The 19,589-nt window shown below is 30.9% G+C and overlaps 1 protein-coding gene across 1 annotated transcript in view; it reads right to left on the reverse strand.

The window, feature by feature from the left end:
- LOC136982224 (transient receptor potential-gamma protein-like) overlaps nucleotides 1–19,589 on the reverse strand; it is a 70,654-nt gene that overhangs the window by 25,883 nt on the left and 25,182 nt on the right. Inside the window, 7 exon segments of the mRNA XM_067278665.1 lie at nucleotides 499–638; nucleotides 4,909–5,061; nucleotides 5,159–5,393; nucleotides 6,250–6,420; nucleotides 8,237–8,581; nucleotides 16,046–16,096; nucleotides 16,098–16,284. Coding sequence (XP_067134766.1) covers nucleotides 499–638; nucleotides 4,909–5,061; nucleotides 5,159–5,393; nucleotides 6,250–6,420; nucleotides 8,237–8,581; nucleotides 16,046–16,096; nucleotides 16,098–16,284 — 1,282 coding nt within the window.

Raw genomic sequence — 19,589 nt, forward strand, 5'->3', positions numbered from 1 at the left:
TAAATTAAAATATTTTAAAAAAATTATTTATTAACTAATTTCAAATTTTAACTTAATTAAAATTTAGAAGGAAATATTCTTTTTAAGTATTGGAATAAATCGTAGTGGATGTAATTAAAATAAATATAACACGAACAATTTTATTCGGCGCACGCGCGACGTCGCGTCGTCGCGTGCGCCAAAGCGAAAACTTAGATAATTCATAAAATATTCATTGTAAAAACGTTCCATTATACTAAATTTTTATTGCGAACATCAATCAAACTATTTTAACTTTGTTCGTTGAATTTTAACATAAGATAATCAATATTGAGCAACATACGCGCCGCCGCGAAGCGCGACGACGAACAAATGTTTTCAGCGTTAAAATTAGCAAAATAATAATAAATATTACATTTTTAAAAAATAAAACTTTAATGTCATTTTTACAAAGAAAATCATGATTTAAATAACTTTAATAGCAATCATATATATATATATATAAACGTTCCTACCTACCCTGAAGTAAGCGACCACCCTGAGTGCTACTGTTGCCACATAAAGAGAGTTTGTGATAAAATCAATGATGTTCCACATGTCGCTGACATAGTCTGTAAGTCCAACCTCCCATAGTTGCTTTATTTCACTCCAAATGAGGCCTGGTTTAAAGAGAATAATGTCAGATCATATCAGTCATTGCAACTACTCTACTGAAGTCCATTGTGCTTAACAAGGATAAAAAACATGAAAAAAAAAACTATAAACTCAACATCTAGCAATTTTAACCTGTAAATTATAGAAAGAATACAGCAACAAAAATCTGTAAATTGCACATTTTACAGCACACGCCAATTGGGTTGAACTACGCCAATTTAATATGGCGCAATTGGTTTCCTTTATATTAATTTTCTGCTTTTTTAACGTATTTTTTGTTATGTAAAATGTTAATTACTTATTTTAATATATTAAATTAAATAATGCTTCGAATTTAATACTCATTTTCTCCTGCATTTTCAAGCTTAAACTTGGGGACGAGTCTTAAATTGGAGATTTTTCACGTTACTTATCTGTTGTACCCCACGTTTTCAGTTTATTTCATATTTTCTCTCTTAATTATACTTGATTTTAATTATATTAAAATGTATTAAAAATATATTTAAAATATAATATAATTAACACATTTACTAGTTAATAAATTCTTTTAAACTATAAGATGATTGATAAGTCACTCCTTATTTTTAAATGGTACATGGAATATGATAACGTGTGAATACCACCCCTTCTGATATGGTTGTATACACTAATCTATACTATTTATTATATTTGCAAGAGACTAATGGCAGGTACTGTACATATGAGAACTCAGATAGCTGCAAGAGACTTGTATGGAACATCCATATCGCTTAGATGCTCCACACAAGTCCAGAAGATGTTGAAGAGCAATCTTGTAGCTATCTGAGCCCTCACCTGGATGAATATTCTACTACCTGCCATTCTACAGCACATGCAAGAATAAAAAATAGCATGTATTAATACATACAATCCTGTTAGAACAGATTATATATATATCATCCTAGGCTACACACAAATTTGAAAATAGGAAACGACTTAATCACCTACTATATTTACTACTAATTATCATCGATTTTTCCCTGAAAACTTCCTTTTTAAAATGGGACATATCTCTTAATTCAAAGTATTTCTTAAATCCAGATATTCGTCACTCTTCAAGTCTTTATTTAATAAAAATTTTATAATATTTACTGTTTATTTTACAAAATTTCCCTTAATTATGTATTATTTTAAATACATTTTTAAAAAATCTAGCTACGAGTTGCATAACTTTCTCGGTTATTATGAGATCTTATTTAGAAAATAACTTAAATATAACTAAATAAAATTGCGTGTTACGCCATCTGTTATGAGAATTTGTTATAAAAAACTTTTAATAATTTCAATTACCATAAAATGGCAAAACGCTTAATTTTGAGGGTAGGAATGAGTTTTATAAAATAAAAATGAAGTGTAAATGTAAATAACGAGTAAAATCTCATTATGTTTGACCTTATTGGAGATATATAAGACCCTTTATCTCTCCACCCTCTCGATCTTTCACCACCAAAATTTAATATCATCAATGCCCCTTAAATTCAAGTCACCATGCCAAATTTCGTTACTTAAGCTTTACTCCATCCTGAGATATTAAGCACACACACACACATACACACACACATACATTGCCGTTTATTTATTTATTTCGGATTCAGGGATCTCGAAACACGGGAAAAGTATCACGTAACGAAGCCCTATCCAATACAGTATTAATTTGAGGTGGAGAGCATATATTTCAAATCAAATAAATTAAAAATGGCCGGAAAAGTAGAAATATTTTAAACTATTTTAACTTGTAATTACCGACCCGAAAATACTTCAAAATTCGAATGGAACTTAAGAAGTAATTTTTAATTTTTTTAATGTAAATTAATTAATTAATTATTATTATTTTTAAACTACAGATTAAAGTTAATGATATTTCGCGCTTCATCTTACATGTGTTGATTAATGAGTTGAGTAAAACCATTAAAAAAATCATCATAAATAATTTGAATTTTTTAAATTTTCTCCCTCACGTTTCCTTCGTTATTAATTAAAATAAGATTTAAAAAAATTAATTCGAAGAGGAAAAATAGCAAAAAATAATAATTTAATTGTCTAAACTTAAGTTTCGTTAACACCGATAATTAATTTAAATAAAATATTTAAATTAATTTTCTTTGTCAATATTTATCATTAACAGAGTTCGCATAACTCCACTCACCCCTCGCATAGCAGAGGAGAGGGCGCGACGATTTCAAGGGTAAAGGTCACATTCACAACTTCCTAACATATATAGAAAATATAGAATAATTTAATTCATATATTTACACATCCTTGAGACACTAAAAATATAAAATTTCAGTTTAATTTTCATTTTTGTCTTATTAAATTCTATACATCTTATCCATAAATTATTGTGAGAGCGCAAAGATTGATGAATCTCTCCATATGGGGACAGAAAATAATAGTTAAATCCCACTGTAAATAGTTAAGAGCATAAAGAATAGCACATCTCTCTACATATTCTTATGAGTCAGAAAAGAGTAGCTCAATCTCTCTGTAATTAGTTGAGAGCACAAAGAATAACGCATCTCTTTATATAGAAAGAAGAAAAGAATGGTCCAATTCCCTGTAATTTGTTGAGAGCACAAAGAATCTCTTCATATAGGAGCAGAAAAGAGTGGCTCAATCACTCTGTAACTAGTTGCGAGCATGAAGAATAGAATATCTCTTCATTAGACTCTTATGGAAAAAACAATACAGAACTCTGTAGATTCTCATGAGGCAGACTCTACTGTATAAAAACTTATTCTGTCTATAGAATATTCTCGTGGTATCTTAGAGAACAAAAAGAATAACATTCTCTATACCCTCGTATAGACTTATGAGAACAAAAAAAGCACATCTCTCTATACATTCTTATGGGATAAGAAAATAATAGCTCATTTTTCCTGTTAACATTTAAGGAGATTAAATCTTGTGAGATTAAAAAAAGCAGCATATCTTTTCATAAACTTCTGGAGGGTTCATTCACTCTATAAAGCTTTACAGAGTGAAATGTAGTTAATTTATAATCTTCTATACACTTTAGTAAAGCAAACAACACTTTTTATCTACAAATTCTTACAAAATGACTAGAAAAGTTAATAGTCAAACCTATAAAGAACCACCACTGACGGGGACAGGTGGCCGTTGTTTGGAGGTTTGATTGAGTACACAACAGTATACGTCTAAGATAAAAGAAAGTATTGAGAGATTTCTGACCAGAGATGGTATCTTGACGATCAAGGAAAATCGAGTGGGAAAAAAATCGAAATAGCCAGTTTATTCAGCAAGAATTTTACGTAGTAAGAGATTTGTAAGATATTCTAACATTATATGAATTATTCACTATTGTCATTCGTCGAAACCTGTGAAAGGTTATCGAATAATCGTCTTGAACTTGGGCTATTGTTTTGAAGTTTAAGATAAATAAATAAATAAAATATTTTGCTATTGTCGCACACAAATACTGTAAATAGTACTGTTTAATTTAAAAATTTTCCGGATTTTCTCGTTGCTGAATTTAAAATTTATCATGAAAATTCGGGGTGTAGATATTAGTGTGTGTGTGTGTGTTTACAAGAGGTAATATAAAACATCCACAGCTTCATATTAAACGATAAATTTAAGTATTAATATATAATTGCTTATATATAAATCATAAATAATTTATCAGTTCTTTATTACGTGTTATATTATGCGGCCATTCGCAATATTCCTGTAGTATTAAATCGTTAAAAAATCTATAATATTTAATAATGTACAGATAGGAATTTACGTGGAAAATCTAATATATATTTGCCTAGTTTTAGATAGTGTGGCCCGAAAGTCAGGTAACTTAGGTGTTCGTTCGGTTAACACATTTTTGAGTCACCTTATATATATAAACAAATATCATCTAAAAAAAAATAGGCAAATAACGTAAAATGTAGCCATGTTAATTAACTTTTGGGTCACCCTGTACATTTAGAAGGGACAGGCCCTAATCCAGGACAAAATTTTCCTACGATTTTTATATATTAATTTTCAGAATAACCCATAACATCGATTAAAAAAACGTATGAAGATGGCACCGTCATTTCACCTCCATATTATATTCCACGCGTTACTTAACAGTATCGAAAAGACGTATGGAAGTTATTCTAAATTTTCAAATGCTTAATAGTAAATTACATAGCATAAATTAAAGTAAAACTATTAAAACAACCTTAAGAATTCCGAAAAATTCGTTTCGATAGGATAAAAAAAATTCATTTTAAATACAAAAGAAAAGGGGGAAGAAAACCTTACCTGCCACCCATGCCAAAATCATTCCTTCAACAATACTAGGAGGAGAGCCACGTTTTGTAGTGATGTCATCTCTGATTTTGATTTTCCTCTCCTCCGTACCGAACCAATCACTTACAACAGCTTCGATCCTTTGTGAAGCTAAAATCAGCAAAACTAAGTGGAAGAACGTAAAAAGAAAAAACAGGAAAAACACATTAATGTAAATGTAAATAAAAGATAAAAACACGAGAATAAAATACACTCAACTCACACAAGAAAGTGATATAAGATGCGGAGTGACAAATGAACTTTATGAATGGACGTCTCAAGATGCGGCCATAATAGGAATGCGGTGATAAGATATACGCTGCAGAATATAGTGGGAAAAGTGCTCCTATTCTTATAATTTCTAGTGTTTGAAGGACAATATTCTTCCTACGGAATCCTGGTAATCCTTCGTACCATATAGAAGCTAATAGCTGTTGTACGTTGGGATGAGCGCAAAACTATTCGTCATATTAAAAAAGTTCTGTCATTTCTCCACAATTTTTATCATTTTTTTAATAAATAAAATTATAATATTTAAAAAAAATAGCCTATATACATTTTTATTCGCATACTTTCTTAATTACTTCAACTAGAAAAGAACAGTTTTAAAAACCTGTCTAAGACGAAACCTGGTTAAAACGGAAATCTGTCTAAAAGTGGTGAAATTCTCAGATCCCGGTTTTACTGTATTTAATTATTATTATTATTTATTATTGATCTTTAAAATAATAATTATTATTAAATACAGCAGAACCTATTTCTGTGTCTTTGGTAAAACCTTTACTTTTGTCTTTTAGTATCAGGCAATTAATATTTATGCAGTCAAACCTTTTAGCAATAGCCACTAACGGGGACCATCGTTCGAAGGGTTTTTTATGAACTTTTGATCCAAAAAAAAATATTCCTGTTAAGAAATGGTCGCTATTGGGGCCATTATTAAAGCTTCAACTATACATATTCGGTATAATGTAAGCTTTTAAGAATATAAGTAATTATTTCAACTAAAAAAATGACACAATTCAGTAAAAAAAAAACCTATCTAAAACATAGCAGAACCTGTCTAAACAGAACACAACACCGCAACACCACAACACTCAATACACACACAACATATAGCACACATAACACACACAGCACACAACAAGACCTAAGAACTTTGAATAGTAATTAAATTGGGCACGAAAAAGTATGACTTTTGCATCCCCTAACCCGAAAGGAATAGTAATTTTTATGCAAATAACCCATAAAATCATTATATTAAAATATAATTAAATAAATTAAGACCAAATTTTACATATAATTTACTCAAATTACCTTTTTTTGTTTGTATCTAATGGCAAGTTTCAATCGACTTAAATGCATTCTATCGCCATGTTCGAAAGCGGGACCGAAAGGATCGTAATTTAACAGAACTTCTAATTCGTAAGAGCTTCTAGTGTGATCCAACAGGGCAGTGGCAAAATCTTGACATTTCTTCCTTAATTCCTGTTAATAAACATTCAAATAAATAAAGAAAAAATGGGGGATAGAATTCGTCAAGATTCGGGATACTTTCACTAATTTATTATTGCTAGAGAGCGTGCTACTTTCACTACTTTCACGTGAGATTTGGAAAATGGTCATTTAGTAAATGCCCTAGGAAAAGCTACATTTATCGTACATTAACTAGGAAAATCCTCGATTCATCAGGCTGTCACTTCAAACAAGACTTGTTTCTTCAGCATCACTACGTCCTTTAATTACACATCCCACTTCGTACACCACACTACGTCGATATGTCTCGTGTTATTACCAGTTTCTTCTTCTTTCCTTAAATATTTTCGGGTAATTTCTGTGTAACTGTGGTCCTTTACGGTTGACTTTCTTTACTGTTCTTTACAGTTTTATAAAGGAATAACAGTTTAAAATATTTATTTTAAAATGTCTTGAGGAAGGGTAAAATCGCAGGAGGGATTTGCACCTTGTACAGCTTAGGGCCTTACATTTTTGCATGTACTTAGTAGAGGAAAAGGTCTATTATATATTAAAGTTAGGGCCACAATTCTAAGTCCAACCTTGATACAAAAACAAATCATAAATTTATGCATCAAAATATTAAAATACCCTGTTATTGAGTCTTTATTACTTAAAAATTAATCAGTGAAAGGATTTAGGAGGAGGGAAAATTTATTTTTCTCATCTGTGTGTCTGCCCGTAAGAATTTTTAGAAACTGAAAAAGTAGAGTCAAATGAGTGCAATTTAGTGTTTTTTTCCACTAGATTATTAAACTGATTTTAGAGGGTTTCTTTTAAATATAAATTTTATTTTTTTATAATGATATTTTAAGTTTATTCTTGTGGTTCGTTTTACACCAACTTCATTAATCTTTTTATCGATTTACCGATAAAAGAATTTAATAATAAAAGTAAAATACCATTAAATTTCATAAAACTTTATCAAACTATTATCAATTTTCCCGTTATCTATAAAAGTTTCAGTAATATTTTCCTGTGTTTTTTAGTAGATAAAAACGTTTCGGGGCGTAAAAAAGTGTTAATAAAATTACATTTTTTTATAAATATAGATATATTTTTTATTAAATAAAGTTTCGAGAACATTTTCCCCTCTTCCTTCCTTCATATACTGTAGATAGAAAAAACTAACATTTTCTAGAATATAAACGAATTACACGTGAGTTTGGTTTTGACAAGAATGAACTTCTCCGGAAAAATAAAAATAGGCCATAAAAATAATTTGTTTTTTTTCTTTCTATAATCAAATAATTTTGAAAAATTTTACGATCTCCTGTTTCGGAAACTGTATAAATTTCAATTCGGTTCTAGAAAAAGATATCCAGAAATGGAAACCTCTATAAATATGTACATAAAAATTTCTGTGTTCTTGTTAATATTTTCATGTGTTTTCAAAACTTAGCAGTTTTCATATTTTTTTTTCGTAGGTTTATAGCTTCAAATCGATATTTTTCATGAAAATTTACGTGTTAAATGCCTTCATTTTTTTTTCATGGACAACGAGATCCAAATATTTCGGGTCTCTATCTCAGCACCCGATCACCCTCATTGTTAGCTGACAATGGGCATGGGAAGAAAAAGCCCTCTTAGTGTCCACAGAACGGAAACTGCCAAAAATAACCAAAAAATTTCATTTCAATCATGGGATGCCATGATTTTTATGATATTCGTTATGATTTTCATTAAAAAATATCAATAAAAATCATGAAAAATATCTTAAAATAAGAAGGTTTTCCCATAATTTTTCTTATATTAACATATTTTATGTAAAAAAAAATCAGAAACTTACTTGATATTCGCTTTTAAATTCATGTTCCATGAAACTAAGTCTCCTGAGTTCCCAACTTAACTCGAAAGCAGTCAAGATAGGGTCTTTACTAGACAGAGCAATAAGGGACGGAGATGATAATGCCCTGTAAGCATTAATCCGTGATCTGGAATGACGTAAGCAATCTTCTGATATGGATTGTACACAATCGTCGCATCCACATCGCACTTCGTGAGGAATGGGTAAAATGGATCCTCTGTCCAACAGGATTTTCAATATTTCATAATTATCTCGATGAGCGGCAAGAATTAAAGGCGTTATATCGGGGGTAAAGGTTGCTGTATCCCTGTCTATCGCTTCCCAGCTCTAGAATTAAAAAATGGTAATAATGGTAATCACGTGATAAGTATGCTAAATGGGTTCGAACGTGTAATTTATAATATTAGTCAACTGCAGTAAAACCTGTGTAAACCGGACTCGCACGGTATCCAATTCAGTGAAACATGTTCGAAACGGAACCTGGGTAAAAAGGAAACCTGTATAAACAGAATTTGAATGAAAAGAAAACCTGCCTAAACGGAAAAAATGCTTAGGAACGGAGCGATTTTCAATGTTAAAAACTAACCTGTTAAAAACGGAAACCTGCTAAATCGAGAAATATATACGGTACTGTGCGATTTTTTCCTGTTTGGCAGGTTTCCGTTTTATTCAGGTTCCTGTATTTGTTTATGTATTAGAATTAATTTATGACATATAGCTAAGTTATACAGTCAAAACCTCTGAATAACGACCACTGACTGTACATAAAAAATATGACCGTTGTTTCGAAATTATTACGTATGCATTTTTTGTTTAAAAGAAGAAAGTTCCTGATAAAGTGGCCGCTATTTAAAGGTGGACGTTGTTAAGAAGTTCGACTGTATAAAATAATCAATAACCTGGAAACCGTCGTAAAGCGAAGCGTAGCATTTTTCTTTAATTTTCGTGTCTTAAATAGAGGTTAGCTCCCGGAAATAACGCATTTTTACTGAACAATACCAAACTAACATACAAAATTTCGTGTATAATGTTATGGCTTAAACTAGTCGTATAAGCGGATTCAACCGAACGGTCGTATAGCGGGAGTTTACTGTATTTGATGTGAAATTACCTTACACAGGCAATAGGGAACACAAAGTAAATATGTTTTATTTCAACAATACAAATCTTGGATGCTTAGAGCCATAAGATGGGGCCTTGTTTAATCATAAACATGAGGTCACATATTTTCGAAAGCCATACACATATACATAACATAAAAATAGATTCTTTGCTAGTTTTTGAGAAATTGGCCCGTATTTAGATGTTAGGTGTCATAAACAGGGAACTCAGACCCCGATTTAACGACTGAATTAATTTATACAAACTCATATTAAGCCAGTCGTCGTAAATCGAGCTTTGATTTCTCTTAGATTCGGTGTCATAAATTATATTTACGTTCTTTATACGGAGATGATCAAACACTAGGTATTTTATAAAACATAATAGAAAATTTATAGGTATGACCGAATAATATACAGTATTACGTCAATATGACGTCATTCAGACAGTTTTCTTACGAGAAAGTATAATAATGACGTCTATTTGACGAAGCTTATAGGTCGTAAAGCGGGGTATGGACTTTACACGACAAATTATTTGCATGAAAAAGTAATAATTATCGAATTTTTTAAACTAGATTCCGCATAAAATAAAACTTTTATAACACTTCATACGCGCACGTCCGTCTGTTCAGCTTGATTACGTTAATGAGCATAATGGAATAAGTAATCCGATACGATTATTAGTTTACTAATTTACGTCTATATTTATAATTATTAACAACGTGTGACGAGTGAATTGCTTTTATAACCCGTTACGAAAATGCAAACGTTGTATAAGACTTGAGAATTTGTTCACGTCTGACCATAAATTAATTCTACAAAGGGACATTAATTTTATCAATATAGAATTTATGTCGTAATTACTAAGACAGGATTATTAGGCTGCGACTTTAAAAGAATTCTGTCTTTTCTTAATCTCGAGAACGGAGTTATAATAATTTAAAATGTGCTGTTTAGAGGTAAATCTACCGCTCCAGGAGCGAATCCGGCGCTCGAAAACCCAAGGAATTTCTATTCTGTTTGGGCATTATCCTTGGTGCCAGATTAACAGTAGACCGAGCCGGATACTTGAGCACTAAGAAGACTTTTTAATTATACCCATTATGAATTGGATATAATTAAAAAAGCCTTCTATGTACACACAGGAAGGAACAGTAAAAAAAAAATTGCATCCATATATTGTTTTTGTGTGTTTATACAGTGAAGTTTAGATTATATGCGTAAGGTTTGTTACCTTAAAGATCTATAGCTACAAAGCCTTAACTTTAAGGCTAGTCTTTACAGATACCGCAAAAGTACGCGTTGAAGGTTACCTAACGGTTTGGTGTTCCTTTGTGTCCTGTAAACACCAAACACATGACAGTTATTCTCGTGTTTATCTAAACAAGAAACATGTATTTGTTTACTTACTGTATCGTCCTGTAAGACACAAACATCTACTCTAGTGTCCTTTAACTATGTTTTTTTTTTATTCCTGTATTCTACAAATAAATACTAGTTAAATAAGCATTTTCTGTATGCTACAGACACAAGAAAAGTCTCTATTAAATATCTTATGTAAATGTGTTCCTATGTTTGTAAACACACGAACATACAAACATACAGATATATTATACGTTTGTGTATATGTTCATGTATTTGTGTATGTTGCTGCAAAATATAATGCAAGCTTATCCATTAGGAGGGGGCAATTCATGAGTTTGGCCGGTGGCTAGATTTTAGGAACAAACAATTTATAAAAGAATAAGCTATGAAGAATGTGAAGAGATGGCAAAAAACAACGCTATTCCCTACTAAGCGTAGTACTTTCTGGAGCAACATAAAATCAAACAAAGTAAATATCCCTATTGTTTATAGCACTGTATACATTGCTATTCCATTCGAATCAAATTCAATCCAAGAAACGCTTTCGTGCAAAACTGGTTACGTTCAAATAGCTAATAGCATTACTCCGTACACATGCGCAGAAAGAAACACAAGTTGGGCATTTGGAGGTGAAATGGGTCAAGTGGTGAAGAGGCTTACGTTAGTTCCAAGCTATGCAGCTAGGAAATTAATTATAAATTCTGCAGGCGGATGGCACTTCTTCGTGGAGGTTCCTAGAATTAGTGTAACTAATTAATTTCCTAGCTGCTTAGCTCGAAACTAATTTACCCCTTAACCCATCTCACTTCCAATTATTCTAAACAACATTCATGACTGCGTATACAGTGAATGAAGGTTTAAAGACTGTTTCTGTCGAAAATGGAAATAAAGAAATTAAATACACATTTAAAAAGCAGAAGTGACGAAAAGCGAATCTACTTATTCCCTGAAAGTAAGGATCCTACTGAGAAACCTGAGGAACCCTCTGAGAATAGGAATCGTACTGAAAACTCCAGGGGAATCCACCAAGAATAATGATCCTACTGAGAACCCAGAGGAACCCTCTGAGAATAGGGATCCTATTGAGAACCCTTATAGGAATACCCGAGAATAGGGAATCTGCTTATCCTGCTGAGAATAAGAGAGGAATCGATTTAACCAGAAGTCTTCTATTCGAAAAAATCCGTCAGTAAGTTCATTAAGAAACTCTGAGCCAGGGAGTCATTATGGGGACTAGAAAAGCCAGTGACTTTACTTGCCTTCATAGATGTGGCATTTACACTATATAACAGAACAGAATCCATTAAGAAAATTACTCTGGCTAGGAACCCAAATGAGGTTTGTAGAGCTATTCATCATCTACATCGATTCAGCTTCCTCCTGGTGTTGAACACGCTTGTTTCAGATGGTTGCGGTGACCAAAACGATGAAAATGTTTGATCTCAATGGTTCAGTCATGGCTCCGTAAGGCTCCTTTGGAGCCAAATAAATTTTTAAATAATTTTCAGAGATTATCGTGGATTTGGCCTTGTTTGAATCCAACATTACACTAGTCTTAAAAAATCAAATTAAATTAATAACAAAAAAACGAAAATAACAGGAAGGTTTATTTTCATTTTTCTATTAAAGAAGAGCTTTTAATTGTAAATTAACTAAATTAAAGTATAAAAAAAGAACTGTGTACAGAACAGACAACCGGACAGACATTATATTATATATATATATATATTATATATATATATATATATATACAGTATATATATTATAATAGTAAATAAAGAATTCTATATAGCAAATTTACTTATATTCGTTGTTTTCATTTTAAAAAATCAAGATTGAAGAGCCCCTACTCATCTCTTTGAGCTGATGAAACTATTGCCTATAGTTATTGTGTAGTAGAACTTCATTTATGGGGTCTTATCATCATATACCGAATCATCTAGTGGCTTTATCATCTTACTACACAAAGGCCCTTATCATTATCTACATAGAAAATCTTTGGACAATCTTACTATAAATTTTTATTAAATTATATGGTAGAATAGAGGGATTGTTGACTAATGAAGCAAGAAAAAATAGTAGAAGAAATAGAGGGAGGAGACATTTTACAATTCAATTCTTGAAATGTCTTAAGGCTGGTTTCCACTTAACTGGAACATATGTCAGAAACATAAAACAGAAACGGAGTGATGTCACTTCCTATTCTGACATTGTCATTTATAGGCTTTGGAAGAAAATCTAAAATAAAAAACACTTTAACTTTTTCTTTTTTGTTAGTATCTTCTGCCGTGTTTGACCAATAGAAGAAACATAATGATGATGACATAGTAGTGACGTTTAATGTCTTGTTGAATAAGGAAAATGGCGGACTATTTGAAAAGAATGAGACCAAGGTAACAATTCGAATTGTTTTTAGAAAAGGACAAGAAATATGAAAATGTCAATCTTTTTCTTCCGGTTTTCTTCACGTTTGTAAAATGTAAATAGGTGTAGTTTCCAATAAAAGTTTATCAAGAAGGTCCCCTCGTCTGATTGCCCATGTGTTTCTTTAGTACCAATCTCTCCTTTAAAAAACAAATATGAAAAAGAAGGAAGCGTAAGGTACTGTTTAAGTTCCACTTACTGTCTAAACACGAATTTATATTTCTCTTGTGTTATGTTTTTACATAAAAGACAAAATTTTGAAATCCCCACATGCCTGAGACCTTACGCAAATAATCATGCTCTATCTAATCCTGATGGAGATAATCAAGTTGTGAAGAATTGCGTTTTTATAATCATTAAAAATGATTAGTAAAAGAAAATTAATAAACTTTTCTTTAAAAATTGCAGATTATTATCTTTTTAATTTATAAAGAAATTATTAAATAATGTTGTAAAACAAATTTTAAATTAAGCTTATTGAACTTTCTTAAAAGATAGTTTGTACGAATGTAACTGAATATATCTGAAACTAATATCTAACCTTTATTTATAACAGTACCCATGAAAAAATCTGTATCATTCTGATAAATAAAGAATGATTTTTGATACAGAAAATTGCATGATGCAATTAAAATCCACTGTTCATTATGATAAATAAAAACAATATCTAAATAAATTCATAACAGAATAATATCAGAACGAAATCAAAACGGAACGTCAGCACAGAACTAGAACGGAACAATATTATAGCAGAGCAGAACGAAACATCATCAGAACAGAGTCAGAACAGAGCAACACAGAACAGAATCCGAACGGAACAGAATCAAAACAGAGCAACACAGAACAGAACCAGAATGAAGCAACACAGAACAGAACCCGAACAATACAATATCAAAACAAAATTAGTAGGGATCAATACCAGAAAAGAAACACAACTAAAGAAACTGAGAAATAATATCTGAACACAATCAGAACAGAACAATAACTGAACAAAATCGGAATAATTACACTTGTTAAAAAATATGAAAAAAGAAAATTTTATATGTAACGAATAAGAGGAATGCAAAGCAGCGAAAAATCAGTAAAACAACCGATTAAACTTGATATTATTCATATCTCGTTGTAAAATATGTATTTCCTAAAGTTCAAACTATAAAAAATGATTTTAAAATTAAATTTTTAGGAAAATTAAATTCGGAACATAAATCACTTAGAAATATATTTTAAAAAATATGTTTAATATTTACCTAAAACAGAATATTATTTAAATTAAAGGAGCATGTTGGTGATTAATGGAAAGTATTATTCGATGAAACAGAAAGTTAGTAAACGTTTAACATTATATAATTAATCTAATTTGTTCAAATGGTAGTAGAAAATAGAGACAAATGATAAAATAAAATGACTTTTTATAAGGGGATGAGATAAATGTAACAAATTATCTTCACAATGCAGCATGACAGTAGGTGGTTTAACAATGAGTTTTAGTAAAGTACACAATTTGGGCGGATCTCTCTTTGGCAGTTGTAAGTTTAGTTTACATTGAAGCAATTTAGCAAATTCTAGAATTATATATATATAGTTCTAGAATATATATAATAGAATCCATCTAGTCATCTAAATGTACACCTAAACACGATTATAAATGGATTCTCATTAGTCTAAAGGACTTTACACATAAATTACATGCTTTAAAAAGAAAGAAATGGCAAAATGGTTACTTTTAAGTTAACTTAAGGAACTTTATTACAGTGAAACCTGTCTAAAACGGAACCTGAATAAAACGGAAACGTCCCTAAAAATGAAAAATTCTTCGAAACTGATCATGTTTCTATGTTAAAAACACCTGTCAAACCGAGAAAAATATTGGGTACAGTGCGAGTCCGGTTTATACAGGTTTTACTGCACACTCTGGCAGCCATCTCTTATTAGACATAAAGTAATAATTCTAAATAAATATATTATTATAAATTAAGACCGGACAGAAATTTGGGTTGCGTAATTGGCAGCGTATCTGAACAGTAAGCAGGAGTTGTGGGTTCGAGTTCCGATCTTTACTTTCAGATTATTCTATAATTAATTTATTTATTTATAATTATTATATCTAACACAAGATGGAGGCCTGGCAGCACGCCTTCTGCCAAATTACTTAGTAATTATTTAGCCATAATAGTCCAATAAAAGAACCCAACTGTTTGATATTTGATATAAGGCACTTTCTGCTATCAAAATTATACAAAAAAATAGGGTAAAAACAACAAATTCTCTGAAAACTAATTTAAGGAATGTTATTATACCTATTTTTTATAATTTTAACCGTATTTTATCAAATAGTATAACACAGTTTACCCATAAATTTATCCATAAGAATTGCCACCCTTACAGCGCCACATTTTCAACTTATGGTGAAAATTTAAACTAATTTTCCCTCTCGTGAATCTCTTTCTCACGATCTGCAATGCATGTGTTACTGAGTTTCATTCGATCGAATCAATGGGGCCTGCCCCACGCGTGTTTGAATGCTTACAAAGAGCGATAAAAGTCTTTTTAAAGTAGAAGTAAATTAATTTATTATGTAAATTTTAATAATTTTTCAATTGTTTTAGGAAGTTCCTTGTAAAAAATTTTGAGAAAAATTATTATATACTCATTTTTAGTGTTTTAAAATATATTTTATGAAATTAACAAGCGTTCTTCGATGGTTTATCCATGGATCCTCTACGCACGCAGACACTTAAAGACGGATTTACATCGCCCTAAAACATATTTTATATAACATAAATTTAGAAAAAAAAAATGAAGAAAATTAAGAAAAATTACTTCTAAATTGAACGAAACAAAATAAATTATATTTATTTTTATTTTAAATATATTTTACCAAAGAGTTTTACAAACATACTTGCGGTTCACCCGGAAGACGATTGGTTTCTTCCTGCTCTAGTAACACTTCAAACAGCTTCTACGTATTCTTCGCTGATGGCATGCAATAAAGCATCCTTCATCTCGACTTTATTTTCAATTAACAGCTCTATCATTTCTAAATTCTCATTATCTATGGCCATCAATAAAGCCGATCTTCCTATAGGATCCACGCAATTGACGTTGATGTATCCAGTTTCGTTGGCATTTTGCAGCATCCTAAAAATATATATTTTTTCAGATAAATATATAAAGTTTTAACCGATATTTTCGTTAGAAATTGTATTTTTATTTTAAAATATTTTCAAAAGTGCCAATAAAGAAAAATATATCGATGTAAGAGTATCAACTTTCGGACGTTTTCTATGGTTTCTGTTGTGCGAAAGAAGGAAAAATATTGTAAAAGAAAAGTGAATAAAAATGTGGATAATAAAATAAATTTATTTTTAAAATTATAAAAACATTATTTATTACAAAATGTAGCGGTTAAAACTACAGTAAACAGTGTCATTTACGGTGTAAAATTAATCAAAGTGTAAGAGATTTCGTGATAAAAATAGAAGAAATTGAATAATTTAAAAATAAAAAGATTACAGAAACGAGTTGTGTAACTTTCCAAGCAAAAAAAAAAAGTTAAAATTATGTAGCGCCATCTGTTATCAAATTTTATTTTTAAAAACTTTTTATATTTTAGTAAAATCGGAATAAAAAAAAACCTGCTTAAACAAAAAAAAATTCTTCGAAATGGAGCAGGTTTCTGTGTTTAAAAACCTGTCCAAAACGGAAATCTGCCAAACTGGAATAAATATTCGGTACCGGTGCTATTCCGGTTTACACAGGTTTTACTGTATTAATTATTATAAAGTGACAAAAAGCTTTAATTTTGAGGGTAGAGATGTGTTTTATAGGAAATTGTAAATGATGATAACGAGTAAAATCTTCATTAAGTCCGACACCACTCGAGATACGATACGTCACCCCTTTTATCTCCCCACTCCCTCGACCTTTAACCTCCAAAATTTAACAGCATTAATGCCCCTAATACATAAACCTCCCTTAAAAAATTTCAGAAATTTTCGACAAAAGAGGAAGGAGTTATTAAGCTTGAAAGGAGTGAACAACTCGTGCCCCATACACTACATACAAAAAAATCCCGAATTTCCTTTCATTTCTCGAGGTTTCAAGGTTTTCTGAGTCTAAAATGTAAAAGTTTTTAGAGGAAAGTCATTTTTGGCCATATTTTTTCATCTGTTATATACAGTAAAAACCTGTGTAAAGCGGAATTGCACAGCATCCAATACTTTTTCCGTTTTAGCAGGTTTTTTTATTGTTGAAAATCGCTCTGTTTCGAAAGATTTTTTTCCCGTTTAGGCAGGTTTCTGTTTTATTCAAGTTCCGTCTTGAAGAGGTTTTACTGTATAAAAGCCGGGAAAGTGAAAAACTAAATTATTTTGATTATTTAACGAAATTTTGTAAGATTAAATTTCTTTTTTTAAGTAGAAAAGTATTAATTGGCACATTTTAGATTAATAATATGGGCGTATGTATGTAGTAACGTTGCCATATCTTCACTGCATATTCCAGTTACGTCACGAAGGAGGGCAAACAACAGTTTATTATCGTGTATCACGCTTACTAAACTGAAAAATAATCGATCCTAATCTATTCACGCTGTTCTAATTCCCTTATTCTTCATAAATATAAAACTTCTCTAAACTTGAAACACTTTCTTTCTTGCTTGTATAACTTATATGCATAAAAACCTGCCTAAAACGGACTCCTTAAAAAACGGAAAAATACCTAAATTAAAGATCGCTGTGTAAAAAATACTATTATAAGTCGGAAACTGTTTAACACGGACATGAAAGACTACTTGGAAACCAATCGCATAAATTAATACAAACAAAACCTTCTGTATAATGAATCCTGTCAAGACGCTCTATAGCCCTCTATAAAACGGAAAATTCTCTATATACGATATAATTCTCTAATCTTCAAATCTTCGATATAATAGAACCTTTCCAACCCTTAATAATACGCTGTAAAACGGAAAATTCTGATAGGTATCGTCGCATTCCCGAGGTAATTCTCTATGTAATGGAACCTGGAAGATCCTCTATATAACAGAACCTTCCAAACCTTTCATAACGCTTTATAAAACGGAAAATTCTGGCTGGTTCCATACATTCACGATACAACCCTTTATAACAAGACCATAACCTCTATATCTGACGAAACCTCTATATAAAAAACCTTTCACGCTCTTCATAATCCTCTATATAGGCTATAAGAACCTTCCAAATTCCCTGTAACCCTGTATATAAAGAAACCTGACAAATCCTCTATATAATACAACCTTTCAAACTCCATAACCCTCTATAGAAACCTCCAAACCCCTACAAAACGGAAAATTCTACCCGATATCGTCTCACTCCCGCTACAACCTTCTATAACACGAAACCTAGCAAATCTTCTATAAAAAGAAAAGAACCCTTCGAATAAGCTACTATAACCTGTATAAAGCGGAAAAATCTGATCAACAGCGTCATATTCCGTGTTAAACGGGTTTTTATGTACTTTTCTCAACGATAAATAGATCAGCTTCGTACTTCTTTTACCAGAAGGGGAGGGGAGAAAACCTCATTTTATCTTTTAAAAATTGGTTTTTATGTTGAATAATGTTTTAATTTTGTAGCCAGTTAAGTCAATTTTCAAACTTTGACCTCGAATTTATTATAAAGGAAAAAAACCCTAAAATAAAATTAAAAAATGGAGTAGAAGTGATCAATCTTTAGAAACAGTAGGACGTCAGTGACTTTTTTAAAAATTTTTTTCTCCTTTAAATTCCCTTAAAAAAAGTAAATATTTTTGATTTCTTGAAATTTCAGAATGTCTTTCTTTGATTTAAATATAATTTATACTTTAATAATTAATATTAATGTTGAATTTAAACTGTTAAAGTGACTAATGAGGTGGAAAGTGACGTGTTTGATTCACTTCTCTTTGAATTTCTGCTTATAAAATAAATTAATAATAATAATAATAATAATAATATTGATACAGAAAATTAACTTATTATGACCATTTCGATTATAAAACATTAAAATCGAATTTCAAAATGTTTAAATAATTTTTCCTCGATATAACGAATCAGAGGATAAAACGTTCCTTTATTGTGTTCAACGTAGTGATAAAGATTCAACTCGGTACAATAAGTCAAACCTCGATATATCGTCATCTAGCTGGCACTAAATGGAGTGTGGCGCTAAAACGAAGTATAGTAACGAGTCATATAAATACGGGCTTAGAAGCTAGCGTAGTCACGCGAATTGAGTAATTTGCAATACAAAATCGCGTAAGTAAACGAAGCGATTTTCTACATAACAAACCTGTTTAAAACGGAAACCTGCCAAACCGGTAAAGATATTTGGTAACGTGAGATTCCAGTTTAGTGTATTTAGTAATTCATAGATAGGCTACTAAGCGGTTCTGAAGATCCTACGATGCTATACGAGGGTGACACT

The sequence above is a fragment of the Centruroides vittatus genome, unplaced genomic scaffold (assembly GCF_030686945.1).
Source record: "Centruroides vittatus isolate TY-2023 unplaced genomic scaffold, ASM3068694v2 contig_817, whole genome shotgun sequence".
In the NCBI taxonomy this organism is placed as follows: domain Eukaryota; kingdom Metazoa; phylum Arthropoda; class Arachnida; order Scorpiones; family Buthidae; genus Centruroides; species Centruroides vittatus.